Source organism: Carassius carassius, chromosome 18, assembly GCF_963082965.1.
Source record: "Carassius carassius chromosome 18, fCarCar2.1, whole genome shotgun sequence".
NCBI classification, from domain to species: domain Eukaryota; kingdom Metazoa; phylum Chordata; class Actinopteri; order Cypriniformes; family Cyprinidae; genus Carassius; species Carassius carassius.
The window spans coordinates 7,469,880-7,491,135 of NC_081772.1; the positions used below are offsets into that span (position 1 = coordinate 7,469,880).

The following is a 21,256-nucleotide window of genomic DNA, read 5'->3' on the forward strand; positions in this document are numbered from 1 at the left end:
ATCAAGATGCATTACGATGTTGTACGAGGCTGTTTGTCTTTTGACAATTGATCCTGGGCAGTTGTGGCCTAATGGTTAGAGAGTCAGACTTGCAATTCTATTCCATCCTCAATGAGCAACAAATCTGCTAGTCTTTAATTTGAATAAATCTATCAGTCAAGTAATCATGCAGGCTTACATTTATTCATTTAGCAGACCGTTTTATCCATAGCAACATCTAAAGCAATCATTTTAAAATCTTAGGAAAAGTAATGGCAGCAAACGCAGGAGCTATAATCTAGCCCCTGCTTAATTAAATGTTATATTTCCTTTATACATTATATCCACAGCCTCTTTAGGATGTATGACAAATGTTATGCAGGAGCATGTCTTGCAATTGCACTCTGCTCTAGTTTAAGTTCTCAGAGCTGTAAATTATGCAGAGACTGGATTGTAGCGGATGTGTTGATATCCTCCTCTCACATCTCTGACACACAGTGTAGTCAGGGCTAGCATAACAGCAGGATTCTAAACGTGAGAAGCTTAGTCATAAAATAAACTTCCTACTCTTGGCATCATCTGATTTCATGTGTACTCACAGATTTTGACATTTTGTGGCACAATATATATTGCTGTAAATGTTTGCAGACATACAAAATTTATGGAGGCTTGACCGGATAAAATAAAAAAATAATAATTATAATAAATAAAAAAATATGAAATTGATGTGTGGCTTAGTATGGTGACCCATACACAGAATTCCTGCTCTGCCATTAACCTATTAAAATGCACACAGTAGTAAGTAACACACACACCTGGAGCATCTTCTTTTTTTTTTTTTTTTTTTTTGCTGCAGTGCCCAGGGAGAAGTTGGAGGTTCGGTGCCTGGCTCAAGGGGTCTCACCTCAGTCGTGGAATTGAGGGTTGAAGATATCGCTGGTCATTCACTCCACCCACCTACAATCCCTGCCGATATCGAGACTTGAACCCACAACCTTTGGGTTACTAGTCCGACTCTTTAGTAACCATTATGCCATGACTTACCCTAATAATAAGGTTGTGACGAGTGGGGCGGGAAATGAGTGGAACCTCCTCCGTGGGACTCGAGACCGGTGAGTGGAGCAGGTGTCGCTCATTTCCCAATCACTCCACCGGCCTCGCTCTGTTCCCACAGCTCTCGGCCCCGCCCCACTCATCACAAAGGTAATTGAGACTTTTTATCTCACAGTCTGACTTTATATCAGAATTTCATTTATATCTTGCACTTGCGATTTTAAAATCTTGCAATTCTGACTTTAAATCTAAGCTTTTATCTTGCAATTCTGTGTTTATAATTCTCATTTAGAATTTTCGCATATAACTCCCAATTATGAGGGGAAAAAACAGAATTGAGAGATGAAATAGAAATGGTGAGATATAAACAGAATTGTGTGGGGGGATAATAAATCACAATTGCCTTACATTCATATTGTATTGCTTTCTATGTTGCAGCTCAGGAGAAAGACTACAAAAAAAACGTCTGAGTAGCGTGGTGGAAGATTGACTGTTAGATTTGAGTCTGATTGAGTTGGGGATGTGATAAAAAGGGAAAAGGAAATTAAAACATTTTAAATGCACCTCACATTATTGACTGTTCCATCTGCAAAGCATTTGCCTTGAATTGCATTGTATCAGAAGAGTATTTGCGGAGCTCAAAATTAAAATTTTTAGAGAACAAGACGCCTGTCTGATGCAGCACATAAAAACCAAAGCAGAAATATATATGCTGAGAATGTGCATTATAGCATCACAGACACTAGTAAAACACCTTCATAAAAGTCTTGCAACAGCCTACAGCTATCAGATCAAGCAAATCCATTTACCCCACCGCTTGATCCCACAAGGAATACAAGGCTAAAACGGTCTTTTTTTACACAATTGAAAGCCTCAGTAGAAGTGCATGAAACTACACTTTAAATTGGCATGTGTTTTCCCTCCCTACAGGGAAATATGCATTCCCATGTCTTGGTACATTAATCAACTGGAAATTGAGACAGCGGGTGAACGCACCATGGCTGTCACAGAGTCAAATATAATGTAGAACTTCCACTGCCTCAAACTCAGTTCATTAACATTTCATACAGAGAATACAACAGAACAGCCCTCTGGAGTGACTGTCTTTTCACACTGATGGTTAACAAAGGGTCACACTTCACACTTTTCTGAACCTGCAACACAGAGGGCTCTGCTTCCTAGCGTGTTTCCAGAGCCAACATAAAACCGCAATAAATGGCCTCAAATCTAGGTTGTTTCCCAACCTAGAAAGTTCCTGTAGCATGACTGCCAACATCCTTCAAACAAGCATCTCTTCAAAACAAACAGCTAACATCACAAAGAAAGAACTTTTAATTAGATAACACATTTGCCCGGTGTTAAAAGGATAATTCACCCAAAAAGGACATTTTTTTATTATTTACTTACCCTCATCTTTCCAAAACTGTAAGAATTTCTTTCTTCTGTGGAACATAAAATTAGATTTCAACAATAGAAGTTAACGGTCACCAACATTCTTTAAAATAACTCATTTTTGGTTCCACAGAAGAAAAATAAAGTCTATCCTTTGCAAATGGTTACGAAATCCGGTACCCGGGGATGTTTAATATATTCTTGTTATAGATTTATCCTACAATTTTCAGATATTTTTATATCAAGGGAAAGAAATAACTTACAAAATTACTTAAAGCTAATAGGCCTGAAAAATACAGTTTGAAGAAAAAATTACAAATTGAAGTTGCCTGTTTTCCTTGGAATTAGCACTGTTCATGCATCTAATTTGTATCTAATGTATCTAATGTATCTAATGTTCATGTAATCAACAGCATTTTCTAAATTAAATACTACACTTATATATGGAAAATACATTTCAAAGGCAACAGTCTCATTATGTCTCAGATTATGTCATTTTAGAGTTCTCTCTGAATTGTCGTCAAGAGTCACGCTTGAATCACTATTAAATCAATAGATCTGAGCCGCTGGTGGCCTGTCTTTGCTGTAATTAATAAGTGGAGCTGGTGATACTGTTTGTGGGGTTATTTAATCAGATCTTGAGAGATTTCATGTATTTTATTTCAGTTGATTTCATCTAAGGCTGTGTCTGAAGTCAGTTGTACAGTAGTGTTTCTCTTTTCTTCAGTGATTCTGTTTGTTAACAGCTGCTGTTCATCACTAATGCTCAATCAGCAATTAGTTAATCACTTAATTATTAATTGCAAAGTTTAAAAACTTACATGGTTTAAATCAAGGCAATCTGTTTACTCAAATGGTTTGAGTTAAGTTTACTAATCGGGTTTTACAGTGTGGGAATGGCCTTTGCTCGCTAAACTACTAATCTACTTCTACGCCTGCCACCTGATGTTTCATGTAAAGGCTGACTTGTGAGAAAACTATGGGTCTTCAACGCCACACAACAACAGAGAGTAACACCAACCAGTGTTTCTATTACTTTACACATGACAAGCTGAAATTAATTTCATCATAACAACTCTATAATGAGAGTATAAATCAAAAAAGGAGAATGATGAGTAAGCACTATTAAATAAACTGGCTGTCAATCACATCATTTGTGACTTTTGCATTTATTGGTTGAAAATTAGATGATTGGGTTTATGGGTTTTTAAAATATTAAAAACTGTTCCTAAACAGTTCTGCAGTATCTGTATTGAGAATCACTTTTTCATAATGTCTCATTTCTCAATGACCTTTTCCTCATACAGTCCTTGGGGAAGGAAACGATTGAAAAATACATCTCACACATCAAACTAAATGCAAGACCTTCGTCTAATTTGACCCTTTTGCCGTGACGCTTTTTTAACCTGGCCTGCCTCATGGTTATCTCTAGATGTTAATATCTAGTGAACCTCAGAATGTCACAGTGTCTGGGTTGTGTTCCCTGGGTTTCCACTGTGTCCTCCTTTTCCACGGTGTCTGTCACCTTACCACTTCCTGTTCCCTTATTTGGTCACCTTCCTCCTTGTTTGAGTTAATTGATTGTTCCCCACCTGTCTCCTGTTTCCCCATTATCCTTTTGTGTATTTATACCCGGTCTGTCTGAGTCTGTGTGACGGAGTCCTTGTTTAATGTTCATGTTAACCCGTTGTCTTGCCCTTGCTGTGTGTAGTGATGGCAAAATCGAGGCCTCGTGAACCAATGAAACAGTTGAACCAAATGTGCCATATTGTTTCGAGGCTTCGAATCAATCCGACACCCGTCTCAACGGTGACACCTAGTGGTCACTTGCAGGTGTTGATCTGAAACAACCTTGACGAGCCATTAAAAAAATGTGTTGTTTTTTTATTATTATAATGTTCTAATATGTGAAGCTTGTAACCTATAGGCTCCTCACTGTGCATAATGTTATTTTGGTCATGAAAAATGAATATTAATAAAAGAAATCAAGCCACAATGTCTCACTTTTTTAGAGATTTTTATTCAAAAATATTAATGTATCTGCTGTGGAAGGACTTAGCCTACTTCTTTTTTTACAGATAATTTCTCCAGCCTTTGAAAAAATCCTCTCACAAGGGACACTTGTTGCTGGCATACAAAGATATTTTTTTGCAAGGACATACAAATGAGGAAAGATTACTGCTCTCTCTTTCCAGTAAGTTAGTGGATCATGAGTTCTGGGAAATACGCATCGTGGATGTAATTTTTCACTTCCACTGTGGCATCAGCTGTAGCATTGTGTATCATCTTGGTTTGATGGATGCGAGTATCAAAAAGTTCCCATAAACTGTCCTGTGTTTCTACTGGTGTTGATGTTGATGGTGATGGTGATGATGATGATGATGGGTGTGATGTTGACATTTCTGGGTCTGAATAAAAATGAAAACAGCAATTAGTAACAAATCCTAAACTGACGGCATATATGAAGGATATATTATATTACATGATTCAGATTACATAACATAACACAGACTGAAACTGCTCACCAGGATTTGTGTTTGAACGCATCAGTGAAGCACACTCCAGTGTGATATGCTTTTCAGCTTCCTGGGCTTTGGCAGCATTTCCAAATGCCACATTTGTGAACCTTGGGTCCAGCAGTGTAGCCAGTGCCAAGGCTCTAAAACTCTCATAACCTCCACATCTGGAGTGCAGACCTTCTTGCAGATGTGAGCCTATGAGCCAAAACAGGAGAAACACATATTTATAATAATGACAATAATATGACAGTTATGGCCAATCACATGGGTAGTATGGTCATTGTGGCCTACCTAATTGAACAGTTGATTCCTGCGTTGCATTTCCTTTTTTCTGTGCAAGCTTGTGCTGCAACATCCTGTACAGTGGTATAAGCTTTGAAGCAGACACTCTCTTTTCCTCTGACATCTCTGTTGTTGCGAGTTTGAATGGTTGCAGTATTGACAATGATTGTTCAATAATGTCATAATCAATACTTGTCAGGGGAGCAGTATCATTGTTTAAGTTGGAAAGTGCAGCAGCCACTGGTTCACGTTGGTCATACAAGCGCTGTAGCATGTCAAATGTGCTGTTCCATCTCGTGTCAACCTCCTGTATCAGTTTCAGAGTTGGTCTTCCCATCAAGCTCTGCATCTCCACAAGCTTGTCCTTTGCTTTGCAGCTGAATCTGAACAACCCCACTATCTTTCTGGCTTTCTGGCGTATTTCATTGATGACTGGGGTTTGATCTAGTGCCTTTTTCACAATCAAATTTAAAGTATGAGCAAAACATGGGACATGGCGAAGGTGGAGTAGCTGGTCACTTAGGATCATGTTAGATGCATTGTCAGTCACCATGCACTGAACTTTGGAGGTTATTCCCCACTCAGCCATTAGCAAGGCTTTAGCCTCCATGAGATGCTGGGCTGTGTGGGTTTGGTAAAACCTCCTTACACCCAGTACAACAGTTGCCATTTTTGCCTCTGGTGTTATGTAATGGCAAGTCACACCAAGATATCCATCCATATTAATGGAGGACCACATGTCAGCTGTAAGGCTAACAAATTCGGCCTTTTGTAGGTCCTCCATTGTCTTCTCCTTGGCTTTGTTGTACTTTTCGCTGACCATTATTTTAAGCACCTTCCGGGATGGGAGGACATAGCTTGGATCAAGCTTGTTCACAAATGCCCTGAATCCCTCATCGTACACGATGGTGAAGGGCTGCAGATCCTTCACCACCATGTTTATAAGAGCCTCATCCAATTCCCTCTGTCTGACTTTTAAAAGAGAAGACAAAACATACTTTCAGACAAATACATTGGAAAAATACAGCTTCAATTAGTGCACATCTATTAAAAGTATAGCCTACTGGTTCATTATTTGGAAACCTTCCAGTGTTTATAATCAGTGCTTTATATAACTTATAAACTTTATAAACAGTGTCCCAAAAGGTTGTAATTATATTTCAATTATAATTATATCCCAAACAATGCATACCTTGCTTAGATGACCCAGCAGTGTCAGTAGCAGGCCTAGGTACAGGGGGAATGCCATCCTCTGCACCCTGCAAAATGGCAGGATGAGTGCTCCTCAAATGGCGCATCATGGATGATGTATTGTTGCAGTAGGCTAGCTGCCGATCACAATACACACATCTCACTTTATTTGGGGTTTCTAAATGGAAATGCTCCCACACCACAGATGTACGGCATCTCTTCTGGGGAGCTTCCATTTTATCTATCTATCCAAATCTATCTATCTATATATGAATCGATCTATGTATCTAGATATGTATCTATAATCTATGTATCTATATATGTATCTATCTATAATATATGTATTTATATATGTATCTGTAATCTATCTATATATGTTTCTATCTATTAATCTAGCTGTCTATATATATTTATATCTATGTATCTATTAATGTCACTATATGTATACTCTGTCTGTCTCTAGCCTCTCAGTCAATGTGTTGTGTAAATTTAAATGTAAGTCTAAATTGCCTATAACTAATCAAATCGCAAATGTCACTATATCACCAAAAATCCGCTATCTCAAAGTCAAACTCCTCTCACAAAAACCCACAAGGTCAAAATGCGTTTATTTCACTTTTATACAGATGTGCGATTGTGTGGTCTGTTCCCGAACGTTCCAATCAAACGCTGGTTCGGCGGACCACACCTGATGAAACAATTAGTGAAACACTTTGAGGCTTCGTTTGGTCATAGTCACGTGACATGGGTGTTTCGAATCACGCTTCGGATCAGTGTTTCGACACATATGCGCTTCGGGATCTCGCAAAGCTTCGGAACGACTGTTTCGCTTCAGCCATCCTTAGCTGTGTGTTCTTATCTGTAATGGTTTATGTTTGGATTCTCTGGTTTTGACCCTGCCTGGACTGTTTACCCTTTGGATTTGCCCTTTAATAAAGTCACATACCTGCACTTGGATCTCTCCCGTGGTTCTTTGTAACACCGATCATGACAGAAGGACTCCGTCACACTGAGATCCAGCGGTATGTCTTTTTCCCGTTCCCCAGCCAAAATGGCGGAGCGGAGAGCTAAGTATCTCCGGCTGATCGCCCTCCGCCAAGAGGGCAATGAGGTGGGTGCCCTGGCACAGGTGTTCTGGTCCCTGGCCGAGGGTATGGGATACAACGATGCGGCCCTGAAGGATTATTTCAACATAATCTGATGGGCTGGATGATCCAGTTTCTCAGGAGGAGATGGGGCATTTAGAGACACTGGAATTCTGGGAATTCGTGTACTTCTTGCAGCATAGGCTTCCGTGGGATGCCCCAGCCACTCCTGTCTCTTCCGCCAAGATGGCCGCTATCCCAGCGTCAATGCCCAAGTCTGTCACCGATCCAGATTCTTGGCCCAAGATGGCCGCCAGCCCAGCGCCACAGCACAGGATGGCCGCCAGCTTAGAGCCACAGCACAAGATGGCCGCCAGCCCAGCGCCACAGCACAAGATGGCCGACTCAACGCCTGAGTCTCCAGACAAGGTGCCACCGACTCGCCATCATAGAGGGCGGAGGAGGAGACAGGCATCTACCGTTCCTCAAAGCCCGGAGAATGTTCCCGAGCGGACCGCTGCCGTCCAGGAGGACATTCCCGAGGCGGTGCCCGAGGCTGTTCCGGAGGCCGAGGCGGTGCCCGATGCTGTTCCGGAGGCCGAGGCGGTGCCCGATGCCGAGGCGGTGCCCGAGGCTGTTCCGGAGGCCGAGGCGGTGCCCGATGCCGAGGCGGTGACCGATGCCGTTCCGGAGGCCGAGGCGGTGACCGATGCTGTTCCGGAGGCCGAGGCGGTGACCGATGCCGAGGCGGTGCCCGATGCTGTTCCGGAGGCCGAGGCGGTGCCCGATGCTCTTCCTGGAGGCCGAGGCGGTGCTCGATGCTCTTCCGGAGGCCGAGGCGGTGCCCGATGCTCTTCCGGAGGCCGAGGCGGTGCCCGATGCTCGGCCTCCGGAGGCCGAGGCGGTGCCCGATGCCGAGGCGGTACCCGATGCTGTTCCGGAGGCCGAGGCGGTGCCCGATGCCGAGGCGGTGTCCGTTGCTGTTCTGGAGGCCGAGGCGGTGCCCGAGGCCGTTCCCGATGCGGTGCCCGAGGCCGCTCCCGATGCGGTGCCCGAGACCGCTCCCGAGGCCGTGACCGAGGCAGTGCCCGAGTCCGTTCCAGAGGCGGTGCCCGAAGCCGAGGTGTCTCACGTCTCCACAGGCAGTCCAGAGTCGAGTCAGGTTCCAGTTGACCCTCCAGAGTCGAGTCAGATGTTTGTGGACCCTCCAGAGTCAGGGTTAGTTACCGTTGACCCTCTAGAGTTAGGGCTAGCTCCTGTTGATCATCCAGAGTCGAGTCATGTTCCAGTTGTTCCTCTTGAATCAAGTCAGGTTCCAGTTGACCCTCCAGAGGCGAGTCAGGTGCCAGTGAACTCTCCAGAGTCGAGTCAGGTGCCAGTGACCTCTCCAGAGTCAGGGCTAGTCACCGCTGATCCTCCAGGGTCAGGGCTAGTCACCGCTGATCCTCCGGAGTCAGGGCTAGTCACCGATGACCTTCCAGAGCCAGGGCTAGGTACCATGGACTTTCCAGAGACAAGGCTAGTCATCATGGACCTTTCTGAGTCAGGTCAAGTCACTGGGTGGCCTTCTGCTCCGCCCTGTTGGACTCCGGCATCGACCACAGGGGCGTGGTGGTCATCTGCTCCGCCCTGGGGGACTCTGGCATCGACCACGAGGACGTGGTGGTCCTCTGCTCCGCCCTGGGGGGCTTCTGCTCTGACCACGCGGACATGGTGGTCTTCTGCTCCGCCCTGGGGGACTCTGGCGTCGACCACGAGGACGTGGAGGTCTTCTGCTCCACCCTGGGGGGCGCTTGCTATGACTACCCGGTTGTGGTGGTCTTCCGCTCCGCCCTGGAGGACTCTGGCGTTGACCACAAGGGTGTGGTGGTCTTCTGCTCCGCCCTGGGGGGCTTCATGTTTTCTTTTCCTGTGGTTTTTGTGTTAATTTCTGTCCCTGTTCCTTTCTGTTAGTCTGGCCCTCCGTCCCTCCCCCTGAACCTCCTCCGGTCCTCCTCCCTCCTGGTCTTCCTGTTTTGTGTTTACATTCTGGTGCCTGTTCCCCATGTTTTTCTTTTCTGCACCCACCACCCCCCCCCATGAGCCTCCACCTGTCCGCCTCCCTCCTGGTCTCTGTTTTGTTTCTGTCTTGGAGCGTCTGGGAGCCGCTCCGTAGAGGGGGGGTACTGTCACAGTGTCTGGGTTGTGTTCCCTGGGTTTCCACTAGGTGTCCTCCTTTTCCACGGTGTCTGTCACCTTACCACTTCCTGTTCCCTTATTTGGTCACCTTCCTCCTTGTTTGAGTTAATTGATTGTTCCCCACCTGTCTCCTGTTTCCCCATTTATCCTTTTGTGTATTTATACCCGGTCTGTCTGAGTCTGTGTGACGGAGTCCTTGTTTAATGTTCATGTTAACCCGTTGTCTTGCCCTTGCTGTGTGTTCTTATCTGTATTGGTTTATGTTTGGATTCTCTGGTTTTGACCCTGCCTGGACTGTTTACCCTTTGGATTTGCCCTTTAATAAAGTCACATACCTGCACTTGGATCTCTCCCGTGGTTCTTTGTAACACCGATCGTGACACAGAACTGCTGAGGTGAACAAGTGTTATAAAAGAAGTGGTTAATGGTTCATCCCTGTGTTTTATGCATGATAATTTTTGAAGGGGTCTGCATGGAAATTGTAAAGCAGAACTACAAATAATGAATCCTTTATGAGATGTCTTTTTCATAAAAACATAATTAAAAAAATAACAAAATAACAAAATATTGCAGTTCACTGTCTCCTAATTATAGTCTTTCTCTCAGTGTTACCTCCAATTATAGCATGACATCTCCTCTTCTAATGTCCCTTGCTGTGTCACTCTCAACCTGATCTAAACAATTTTTACACCAAATTACACCCATCATCCAACCAAATTATATTTAGTAAATGAGGACATTTCAGCATATTTATATGTTTATTTAATTATCGGTTTCACAGCCTCTCCAAATAATGATTACAAAAATGTTCTCTAAAACTGGTATTTATGCAGCAAATGCACAGCATTATGAGCTAATGGACCGTGTCGGTGGGTCAAGCTGGCAGACAGAGGGCTAGACAGCGCTGATCAGCCGCCTTATCAAAAATAACAAAAAGTTTGGATTTGTGCAACTGGACCACTGTTTATGGCAAATTCAGAAGTTCACATAGACAACAATATCATGTAACATCTAGTGGATAACATGATCACGAGTTAAATATGAACAGTGCGACAAGACACAAACCAAACATGATAACCCAAGATCCTGTAGATTAAAGAATAAACTTGTGAACAGGCCCTGTGTATATTGAGTAAAGAAAATCCACAATACAAGAGTGACCTCTAGTGGTTACATCATATGTTTACACGATACATAACAATTGACATTTGTCCCTTTAATAGTTATATTTTGTCTATATATGATAAAATAATATTTTATTTGACATACTTTATGAATAAAAAATTTAATGAATAAATATATTTTTGAATTGGTCAAACGTGCGTGACTAAAACCACTATGTAACGTTTCGTTCAAAATTCTGCTTCACACTCCAGTCCAGTTGGTGGCGGTACTACACCATAAATTGGCTTGTCAACCGTCATTAAATCGTACAAGAAGAAGAATTGGAATCGGGCACGTCTAGTGACGTCATATTCAAACGCCCTCACATATGAGTCTGTTTTGCTAGCATTTAACAGTAACAGCTAAGAGTAGACGTGTTTTCACAATAGTTTTGCGTTTCACTCAGCTGAGATGGTGCTAGAAAGTGTCGACAGACTCGACACACGAATGGTAACAATGTCAGATCAGGAGTTTCTCCAAAGTAAGTTCACCTTTGAATTGTGATATTTGCTTGTGCTGCTGACTGTATTAAAAGAAAACAACGTGATAATATTATCTGTTTTAATATTTGTATATTATCCTGCAACACAATTAAGGAGGATTTTAATACAAAAAAATGTACTTATTTTATTGAAACGTTCTGATGTATTTAATCATTTCTATATTTTTTTTTTACATTTAATAATATTACTATAGTAACCACTGATAAACGCATTAATTACTCATCATTTCCACGCGCAGTTTCTAAATAACGGTGGCATATTGGGGAAAAATAGTTGCATATACATTTATAAACCCTAACTGCGATTTAAACATTAAAAAGTCTAAATGGATATTTCCAATGATTGTACAGTATTTCAGTTCACTATAGTTCGTGATTACTGAGATTTTGCTCTGTGGTGTAATGACTGAGATTTTGTTCTGTGGTGTAATAACTGAGATTTATTCTTCCTCTTTCAGTCATCCCATGTTCGGCCGTTACCTGAGCACAGTGGGCTTTCCGCCAGCTCAGACCGTTTACTACAACTGGAGACACTGTTATCAGCCTGGTCATTTAAGGTGGCCACAACCATCACACCTGCAGCATCGCTTGTCCTCCTTCAGCACTGTCAGACATCTCTCCAGTAGGACCCCGCGACCTCCGGATCCATACAGCTGGAGCTTTTGGAGGCAAACTGGAATACTGGCACACACTCAACCCAGACGAGGCCTTCAACATTCTGCAGGTCGGATGGACCACTCTAATAGCGAGCCACCAAAAAAAAGAAAGAGGAGCTCAGACAGGAGGCAGGCAGGGGAAGAATATCAGTACTCACCCGAGCGTTCACCTCCAAAAGGCAGCAGGATTCCAAAAGGAAGTCCTCAATGGCTACACAATGAAACCTGCACTCCAGTTCCTCCAGGAAAATTTCCATCGAGCCCAAAGGAGTATCCATCTACGCCAGGTGAATGAATTAAACTCTAATTTGAATTTATTTTGATGTATTGTTATTGTTGCTAATGTAGTTCTCCATAAAAAGCCAAATCTTTTACTTCCACAGAGTTAAAGAGACATTGGGAGGATCTTTCTCACCTTTGTACTGCTGCACCATCTGTGAATGGAGGGAGACAAAAATGGCCATTTGATTTTTCCGTGATGTCCTACAATATCCTATCACAAGATCTGCTCTGTGATAACACATACCTTTACAGACATTGTCATCCTCCAATTCTGGATTGGCGCCATAGGTATCCAAACATCCTCAGAGAGCTGGAACAGCACAGTGCTGATGTAAGTGAATGAACCATTTGTGAATGAATTGCATAACAGCATTCATTTTAGGTTTGTTATTTATAGGTTATGTTCAGTGGACAGGAATGGATGATTTCCTTAAATATCTGCAGTATCATTTTGTCTATAGATAATGTGCCTGCAGGAGGTACAAGAGGACCACTATAAACAACAAATCAAACCCTCACTAGAATCTTTAGGTACTTTACTTCCTTGATGTCTCTTTAGGTGTCTTAAGTTTTGTCAGATGTTATATATATTATTCAGAATATATTTTTTTAAATATACACTACTGTACAAAAGTTTTTTTTATTTGATAAAAAAAACAGTAAAACTGAAATTTAAAATGTAATTTATGCCAATGATGGTGAAGCAGATTTTTTTAGAAATGTAATGCTTCCTTGCTGAATAAAATAATTTATCAATTAAAAAATAAATATGACATTATTGTAATGGGAAAAAAATCATTAGATTGTAAAATAAAATTCTATATAAAAGCATTTTCACTGTTGGACATTTAAAACATACTGTATTTATGAAACAATAAATAGCACTTAATTTTTAATGCGGTGATCTTTTGCCCTTAAAACAGGCTACCATTGTGAATACAAACGGAGAACGGGACTGAAGCCTGATGGATGTGCTGTGGTCTTCAGACGTGAGCGCTTTTCTTTAGTCTCCTGTCACCCTGTAGAGTATTTCCAGCGTGGCATCCCTCTACTGGACCGTGATAATGTGGGCCTGATTGTGCTGCTGCAACCCATTGACCCCCATAGCTTCCTCACCAACATCTGTGTGGCCAACACACATTTACTGTACAACCCTAGACGAGGGGACATTAAACTGGCCCAGCTAGCTATGCTGCTGGCAGAGATTAGCCGGGTGGCCCAGTTACCTGACAGCAAAGTTTGTCCTGTTCTGCTCTGTGGGGATTTTAACTCTGTTCCTTGGTCACCCCTGTATCAGTTTATTAGGGACAGCAGACTGGAATATGATGGCTTAACTATTGGGAAGGTAGAGAATTTTGCAACATTTCCTCACTCAATTTTTTTTCTGACACAGTTTTGGCCTTTTTTAAATTGTCCGGCTTGTTGACTTTGCAGGTGTCAGGACAAGAGGAGAACCCAAGGGGGCAGCGCATTCTAAGTGTGCCAGTTTGGCCCAGAAGTCTGGGCATCTCACAGCAGTGCCAGTATGAAAGTCAAACAACAGGTCACTTTTCAGCCCTAATTACATACAGTGGGTATAGAAAAGAATCACCCTCATTTAAAATAATCACATGTTGTTGCTCTGCAGCCTGAAATGAAGACCGTTTTTGTTTTATCCAGCTGTTTTAATCAGTGCTTACAACAGTCATATAAAACAGTCTATAAAAGATATAACACCATCATGTTAGAAGTAAGTTGGCAAAAGGATCACCCCCTCCTAAAAATTATTTGTGAACTCAATCAGGTGTAGCAAATCACCTTCTTAGCAGCACACAAAGCCATTTGACTTAAATGGCTTTGGTGATTTTGATTATCTCAGTATGAAAAAAGCTTTCCTGGAACATTTCAGTCCTTGGTAGTGCAACTGAAGCAAACAATCCGTTATGGGTCGCCCCATCAAATGATCTCCAGGACAAATTAGTGAAAAGGCACAAGTCAGGATTTGGATTTAAAAAAAAAAAAAAACCTCAAACACTTTATCAATGCCTAGAAGCACAGTGAAGTCTATTATTCCACCCTCAATACCCATGGCTGAAGTGCCCTTGAGCAAGGCACTGAACCCCCAGTTACCATACTTGGCAAATATCACAACTTTCACTTTTCACTTTCATTATTAAGAAGTGGAAAGTACTGGGAACAACACAGACCCTCCCTGGATCAGGACGTCACTCCAAACTTGATGAAAGCGCCTATAGTAACTCTGAAGTAGTTGCAGAAATTCGCAACAATGAGTGGTCATTGTGTGCATGTGAAAACAATATCACAAATTCTCCTCAAATGTGGCTTGTATGGGAGGGTTGCAAAGTAAAAAGCCACTCCTCAAGAAAGGCCACATGCAGTCATGACTGAGCTTTGCCAAAACCCACTTTGAAGATTCTGAGGCAGATAAAACTAAAATTTAATTATTTGGCCTCAACACCAAATGATATGTCTGACGGAAATTCAGTACAGCTCACCATCCAAATAGCAGTATTCCTACAGTAAAGCATGGAGGTAGTAATAACCTGTTATGGGATGTTTCTCTGCAGCAGTGACTGGAGCACTAGTCAGGATATAAGGAAAAATGGATGGCAAAATACTGTCAAATATTTGAGGAAAATCTGCTGCCAGAAAGTTTTCAGTGGGAAGAAGGTTTACCTTCCAACATTGCAATGACCCAAAGCAAACAGCAAAACTGACCACACAGTGGTTAAAGGAGAAAAAGTTATTGTTACATGTTATTGCATGTCCTATAGTCATAGCCCAGACTTAAACCCCACTGAAAATCTGTGGAATGACTTGAAGACTGCAGTCCACAAATGATCACCATCAAATGTAAATGAACTTGAGCAGTTCTGCAAAGAAGAGTGGGCAAATATTGCAAAGTCTAGAGGTGCAAAGTTAGTAGAGACAAATCCCAACAGACTAAAGGCTACAATTAGAATAAAAGGTGGTCCTTTTTCCAACTCTGTCTTTCAGTTTTTTTTCTCTCTTATATGTTGGTGTTATATCTTTCACCTAAATGTTTTAAATTCCGCAGAGTAAATACAGCTGGATAAAACAAAAACTTTGTCCATCTTCATTTCAGGCAGCAAGGAAACAAAATGTGTTTATTTTAGTGGGGGGGTATTTTCTATAACCACTGTGTAATGTAACAGATATTAATTGGATAATAAATTGACAAGAACATCTATAAACTTTAAAGGGTTCATTCATCCAGATAGCAAAATTATGTAATTTAGTCCGAGAGCTCTCAGTCCCTCCATTGAAGCTGTGTGTACGGTCTACTGTCCATGTCCAGAAAGGTAAGAAAAACATCATCAAAGTAGTCCATGTGACATCAGAGGGTCAGTTAGAATTTTTTGAAGCATCAAAAATACATTTTGGTCCAAAAATAGCGAAAACTACGACTTTATTCAGCATTGTCTTCTCTTCCGTGTCTGTTGTGTGAGAGAGTTCAAAACAAAGCCGCTGGATATCCGGTTCGCGAACGAATCATTCAGTTCACCAAATCGAACTGAATCGTTTTAAACGGTTCGCATCTCTAATACGCATTAATCCACAAATGACTTGAGCTGTTAACTTTTTTAATGTGGCTGACACTCCCTCTGAGTTCAAACAAACCAATATCCCGGAGTAATGCATGCACTCAAACAGTACACTGACTGAACTGCTGTGAAGAGAGAACTGAAGATGAACACAGAGCCGAGCCAGATAAGAAGAATCGAGGAGCTGATGATACTGCATGTGTGATTCAGCGTGAAGCAGACTGACACACAGAGTGCATGAACCGAACTGATTCTTTTGGTGATTGATTCTGAACTGATTCTGTGCTAGTGTTATGAGCGTAAACCGAAGGCTTGAGTCAAGGGCAATCATCGCAAATGACGCCATTACGTCGAGCGCAAAAGAACCGGTGAACCGTTTTCTTCAACCGGTTTATTGAATTGAACTGTCCGAAAGAACTACTGGTGATCCGAAAACCGATGCAACCGGTTCTTCACTCGTGAACGAGTCAGTCTTTTGTTCGTTATCTTGCTCGGCTCGGTGTTCATCTTCAGTTCTCTCTTCACAGCAGTTCAGTCAGTGTACTGTTTTGAGTAAATGCATTACTCCGGGATATTGGTTTGTTTGAACTCAGAGGGAGTGTCAGTCACATTAAAAAAGTTAACAGCTTAAGTCATTTGTGGATTAATGCGTATTAGAGATGCGAACCGTTTAAAACGATTCAGTTCGATTTGGTAAATTGAATGATTCGTTCGCGAACCGGATATCCAGCTGCTTTTTGAACTCTCTCTCACAACAGACACGGAAGAGAAGACAATGCTGAATAAAGTCGTTGTTTTTGCTATTTTTGGACCAAAATGTATTTTCGATACTTCAAAAAAATTCTAACTGACCATCTGATGTCACATGGACTACTTTGATGATGTTTTTCTTACATTTCTGGACATGGACCGTACACCGTACACACAGCTTCAATGGAGGGACTGAGAGCTCTCAGACTAAATCTAAAATATCTTAAACTGTGTTCCGAAGATAAACGGAGGTCTTACAGGTTTGGGACAACATGAGGGTAAGTTATTAATTACATAATTTTGCTATCTGGTTGAACTAACCCTTTAACTATGTTGAAATATTATTTCTAATGATCACTATATGAACTGTTCAAATTTTTGGGGTCTGTAAGAATTTTGAATGTTTTTGAAAGAAGTCTCTTATTCTTACCAAGGCTGAATTTATTTGATCAAAAATACAGACAAAGCAGTAATACTGTGTAAAATTATTAATATTTAAAATAATTGTTTTCTGTCTTGTAATTTAAAAGTGTAATTTATTTCTGTAATGGTAAAGCTGAATTTTCAGCAACCATTATTCCAGTCTTCAGTGTCACATGATCCTTCAGAAATCATTCTAATATGCTTAAGCTGATTTGGTGCTCAAGAAACATTTCTTATTATTATATATGTTGTAAACCGTTGTGCTGCTCAGTATTTTGATTCAAATGAATGTAACATTATGTCATTTTATAAATGTTTATTAATGCTCACTTTTGATCAATTTAATGCATCCTTGCTGAATAAAAAAAAAAAATCTTAGTGGCTCAAACTTTTGAATAGTTGTGTATGTTAACCATTATGGAATTTTTTTTTTTTTTTTTTGCTCCTCTGCTATAAACAGTTACAGCAACTTAGAAATTTATGAATGCCATTAGATTTAAAATATCAAACCAAGTGGCATCTGAAAATAAAGTCCTTTTCTCAATTTTTTTTGTATTTAGTCATTTTACGAAATTTCATCTTATAATGTAGTTAACAGTAATATTAATTTCAACAGGGACAGTCCCAGTTTTAATGTAATTCTGGAACAAATTTGTAAATTATATGCAACTACTAACATTTGATTTGAAATCTTTCCACAGATTCTGATTTGAGGGATTTGGAGCAGGCAAAACCAGATGGGTAAATATATAATAAATAATCCATGTCTCTATAGTGTCTTCATTTTTGTATAACAACGCCACATTGATAAAAGTATTAAGTAAAGTTTCTGTAGATCTTTTGTGTTCCTTGTTTTTACATTATTTAAAAGTGTGTGTGTGTTCACGGTGTATGTGTGTGCACTGGGATGGGTTCAAAGCAGAGAACAAATTCAATGTGGGTTACCATACTTGGCCACAGGTCACTCACTTCACACACTCATTCACTGACATTATATTGAGCCATACAAATCTTAATACCCCAGGTTTCCTTTAAATTCTAACAGTGTTATTCGTCTCTCATGTGATCTGTTTGTAGTTTTACCAAGGCCAGCATTGAGCACTGTTTGAAGCTGACCTCTGCATACTCCCACTACCTGAAAGAGAGCGGTCAACCTGAGATCACCACATGTCACTCGCGGACAGCCATCACAGTCGATTACATCTTCTACTCCGCAGCTCTGGGGGATGTGATGGTTCGAGCAGGTTCGACCATTACATTACTAGTCTCTTTTAAATTCCTTGAAAATACTCTGAAAGAGTTGTTGTGTAATGTAGCATTTCATTTCAGATAAAAGCTATTGTGGTTGCTGTCAACACATAAACACGTATTTGCGTAAAAGAAACAGTTCCATAAAAATGGAAATTTTATGAAAAAGTACTTCACCTGCAGCCCATCCAAGATGTATATGAGTTTGTTTCATCATCAGAAATGTAGCATTACTTCATTTGTTCAGATATGGTAAACTCCTCTACATCTTTGATGGTCTGAGGGTGAGTACATTTTCTGCAGATTTAATTTTTTGGGTGAACTATTCCTTTAAGTACCTTCAAAGTAGAAGTCGATGCCACTAGACTATCAATGTATGTTACATCACTGCTCCTGTAAAAATGTGACTTGTGATTCTGCAGTTTGCTGCAGTGCAGTACATTCAACACCAAAATTACTGCTGCTGCTGCTGGTTACCATGGCACTGTTTTTTCCTTCGTTTACCCAGAATGCAGTGTGCCACCAGAGAAAGGTCTGCAGCTCCTGGGCAGGTTATCGTTGGTAGGGGAAGATGAACTTCATAAGGTTAATGGTCTTCCCAACCAGCACAACTCTTCTGACCACCTGCCACTTTTGACACGTTTCCGTCTGCACCCTCAAACAGAACAAAAGCATTTGCGAGTATCATAAAACCTTTTATATGTTTGTAGCCAGAGATGGAATATTTTTCTAACAAACTCATAAAAAAAAAAAAAAAAATTCTCATGTTTGTTTCACACCAGCAAAAAATGACATGACTCACAGATTCTTTTGAGACAGTCTATAACACACTTGAAGCAGAAGTGGAATAACTTGTCCAAAAGTTATAACTTATGTACCAGACATGCAAACTGTAATCAATAAATTAGGGGTGTTTTATTAAGAAAAATGGCATGTAATTTGAAGATGTTAATTTTCCTTCCAGGCTTTTTTTTTATTTTTTTTTTTATTTTTTATCATTTTAAAGATTATTTTAGTAAGGTGAAAAAAATAAATTATTTTATCTTCAAGCAGTTATTTGTGTAGTATTTTATTGTATTGCTCTTTATTTAGCAAAAAATGTACAGTGAGGTCATTAAAGCAAAAGGGCAACATGCTGAATACAGCGAAATTCTGAAATTCATGTCTTTCCAAATTCTTATGCAAGTTTGAAAAGTAAGATAGGAGCATTTTACTAATGGTAATGCAGTGTTATTTTAGTATCTGATTTTATCTTTTTATCATTTTAAAGTAATTTTTATTTTATCTGTTTTCATTTTTTATTTTAAAGCTTTAGTAATTTCGTTTTTTTTTGTCATTTTTATTGATGTTTTTATGAATATTTATTTCCGTTTTAGTTATTGTACTACATCAAGTTCAACCAAGAAAAATTTGAAATTTTGACAGCTAGTTGAAATAAATTGAATTCATTAATTCATTTAGTTTCTAGCCTTTTCCCACAACTAGACTTTGCAACTGACATGTACATTGCAGCTCGAATATAATCTGAAAGTGAAGGGAAAACTTGCTGACGTCGACAGTTACTTTCTGAGGTTGTTTCCTAAGTATTTTTAAAGAATTCAGCGGTATTTCTGGATTATTAAAATCCAGATAAGACGCTGAAATTATAGGGTGTTCTTTGACCGACCCGGGATATTTTCTCTAGGCGCGAGACAATAGTGGATGTTCTAAGAGGCCTTTTATCTTGGGAGTAGAGATGAAAAATGAAGGATTTTTTTGTTAAATCCGCCGGGGCTGTGTTCGTGTGTGTGACGCTGTCTTTGTAAAAAGATTATAATGCGGGGATATTCCCTCAGAGAGACTTCACTCAGGCTGCATTCTGTAACTGTGGCTGTGAGATTTACCTGGTTAAATCTCAGAGCTTCTCTTTTGCAAGAGCAGCTCTTTGGCCCACAGAGAGGAGTGCTTTTGTTGAGTTTTAAAACCAGTCTTCACCGCTAAGGTAACGTTATGAGGTAAAATACAGTCAGCAACATAAGCGAGTTTATTAAATGGCAAATAAATTAATACGTAAACATACATTTTCGCTATGAAAAGTATTAATACTTATACTCTTAAGTCTGCAAACAAGTTTCATTAAAATAGACGCAAAATGGCATCGGTTGCCTTACAGCGGATTGTCCAGATCAGAATCAAGTATTCCAGAGACTTACAGAAAAACAATAGTTTTTATTAAAACATGCTACAGAGGAATGAACAAATTGCATTAATGCTTCATCATAGGGGAACTGAGGTGACCCAAAAACAAATTACATTTTTTTGACAGAAAAGAGGACTGATGACAAGTAGTGGTAAGGCTTACGAAAAATGTGTAAAAGTGCAAGACAGTTGAGGGTTAAATGAATTTTGTAAAGTCCTTATTTAGGCGAATACATTTATAATACGAAAAATATGAACAGAAAACCGAGGACAAGATGAGATCTTCATATTGAGAAAGTCACATCATTAACATTCTTACAACATTTCCTTTAAAATTGTGATTATTTGTCATTTATCAAAACTGATTGTATTTTCAGGCAAGACCCCATTTAAGACATGGAAACCTAATTTCCATCTATAATCTCATGAATATTAATTTCACTTATGAATTGCTTTTTGGTAATGCATACCATTAAAAGTATCTTGTAACTGAGATAAACTCAGTTTCTAATCATTGTGCTACAGAAAAATAAATTTAATGTGCTCTTTAATCATAAAAAAAACAGTCAGTGCTAAAATAATTTAATTTTATAATGATGGGTAAAATGTCTCATCTTAGCACCTTTGAGGGGAGATCACTGCATTACCTTAAACCAGAAAGCCATTTTCAAACTAAAACTTTTTTGTCTGCCAATAAGTTTCACACAATTTCACACATCTGAATAGTTAAACAAACCAAGTTATAAATGATAGAAATCAGTAACAATGTGGTGTTCCTCAGCAGCAGACGCCTTCTCTCCCAGAAAGG

General features: G+C 40.2%; 1 protein-coding gene across 1 annotated transcript; it reads left to right on the plus strand.

Moving 5' to 3' along the window:
• The first annotated feature begins 10,535 nt into the window (after window positions 1-10,535).
• Window positions 10,536-19,428, plus strand: LOC132092865 (protein angel homolog 2-like). The gene is made up of 10 exons (XM_059499289.1): window positions 10,536-10,548; window positions 11,255-11,324; window positions 11,804-12,288; window positions 12,385-12,614; window positions 12,745-12,814; window positions 13,207-13,628; window positions 13,718-13,826; window positions 17,724-17,763; window positions 18,100-18,266; window positions 18,779-19,428. The coding sequence occupies exons 1-10, from the start codon at window positions 10,536-10,538 to the stop codon at window positions 18,958-18,960; spliced, it is 1,788 nt and encodes a 595-aa protein (XP_059355272.1). The 3' UTR covers window positions 18,961-19,428.
• The last annotated feature ends 1,828 nt before the right edge of the window (window positions 19,429-21,256 follow it).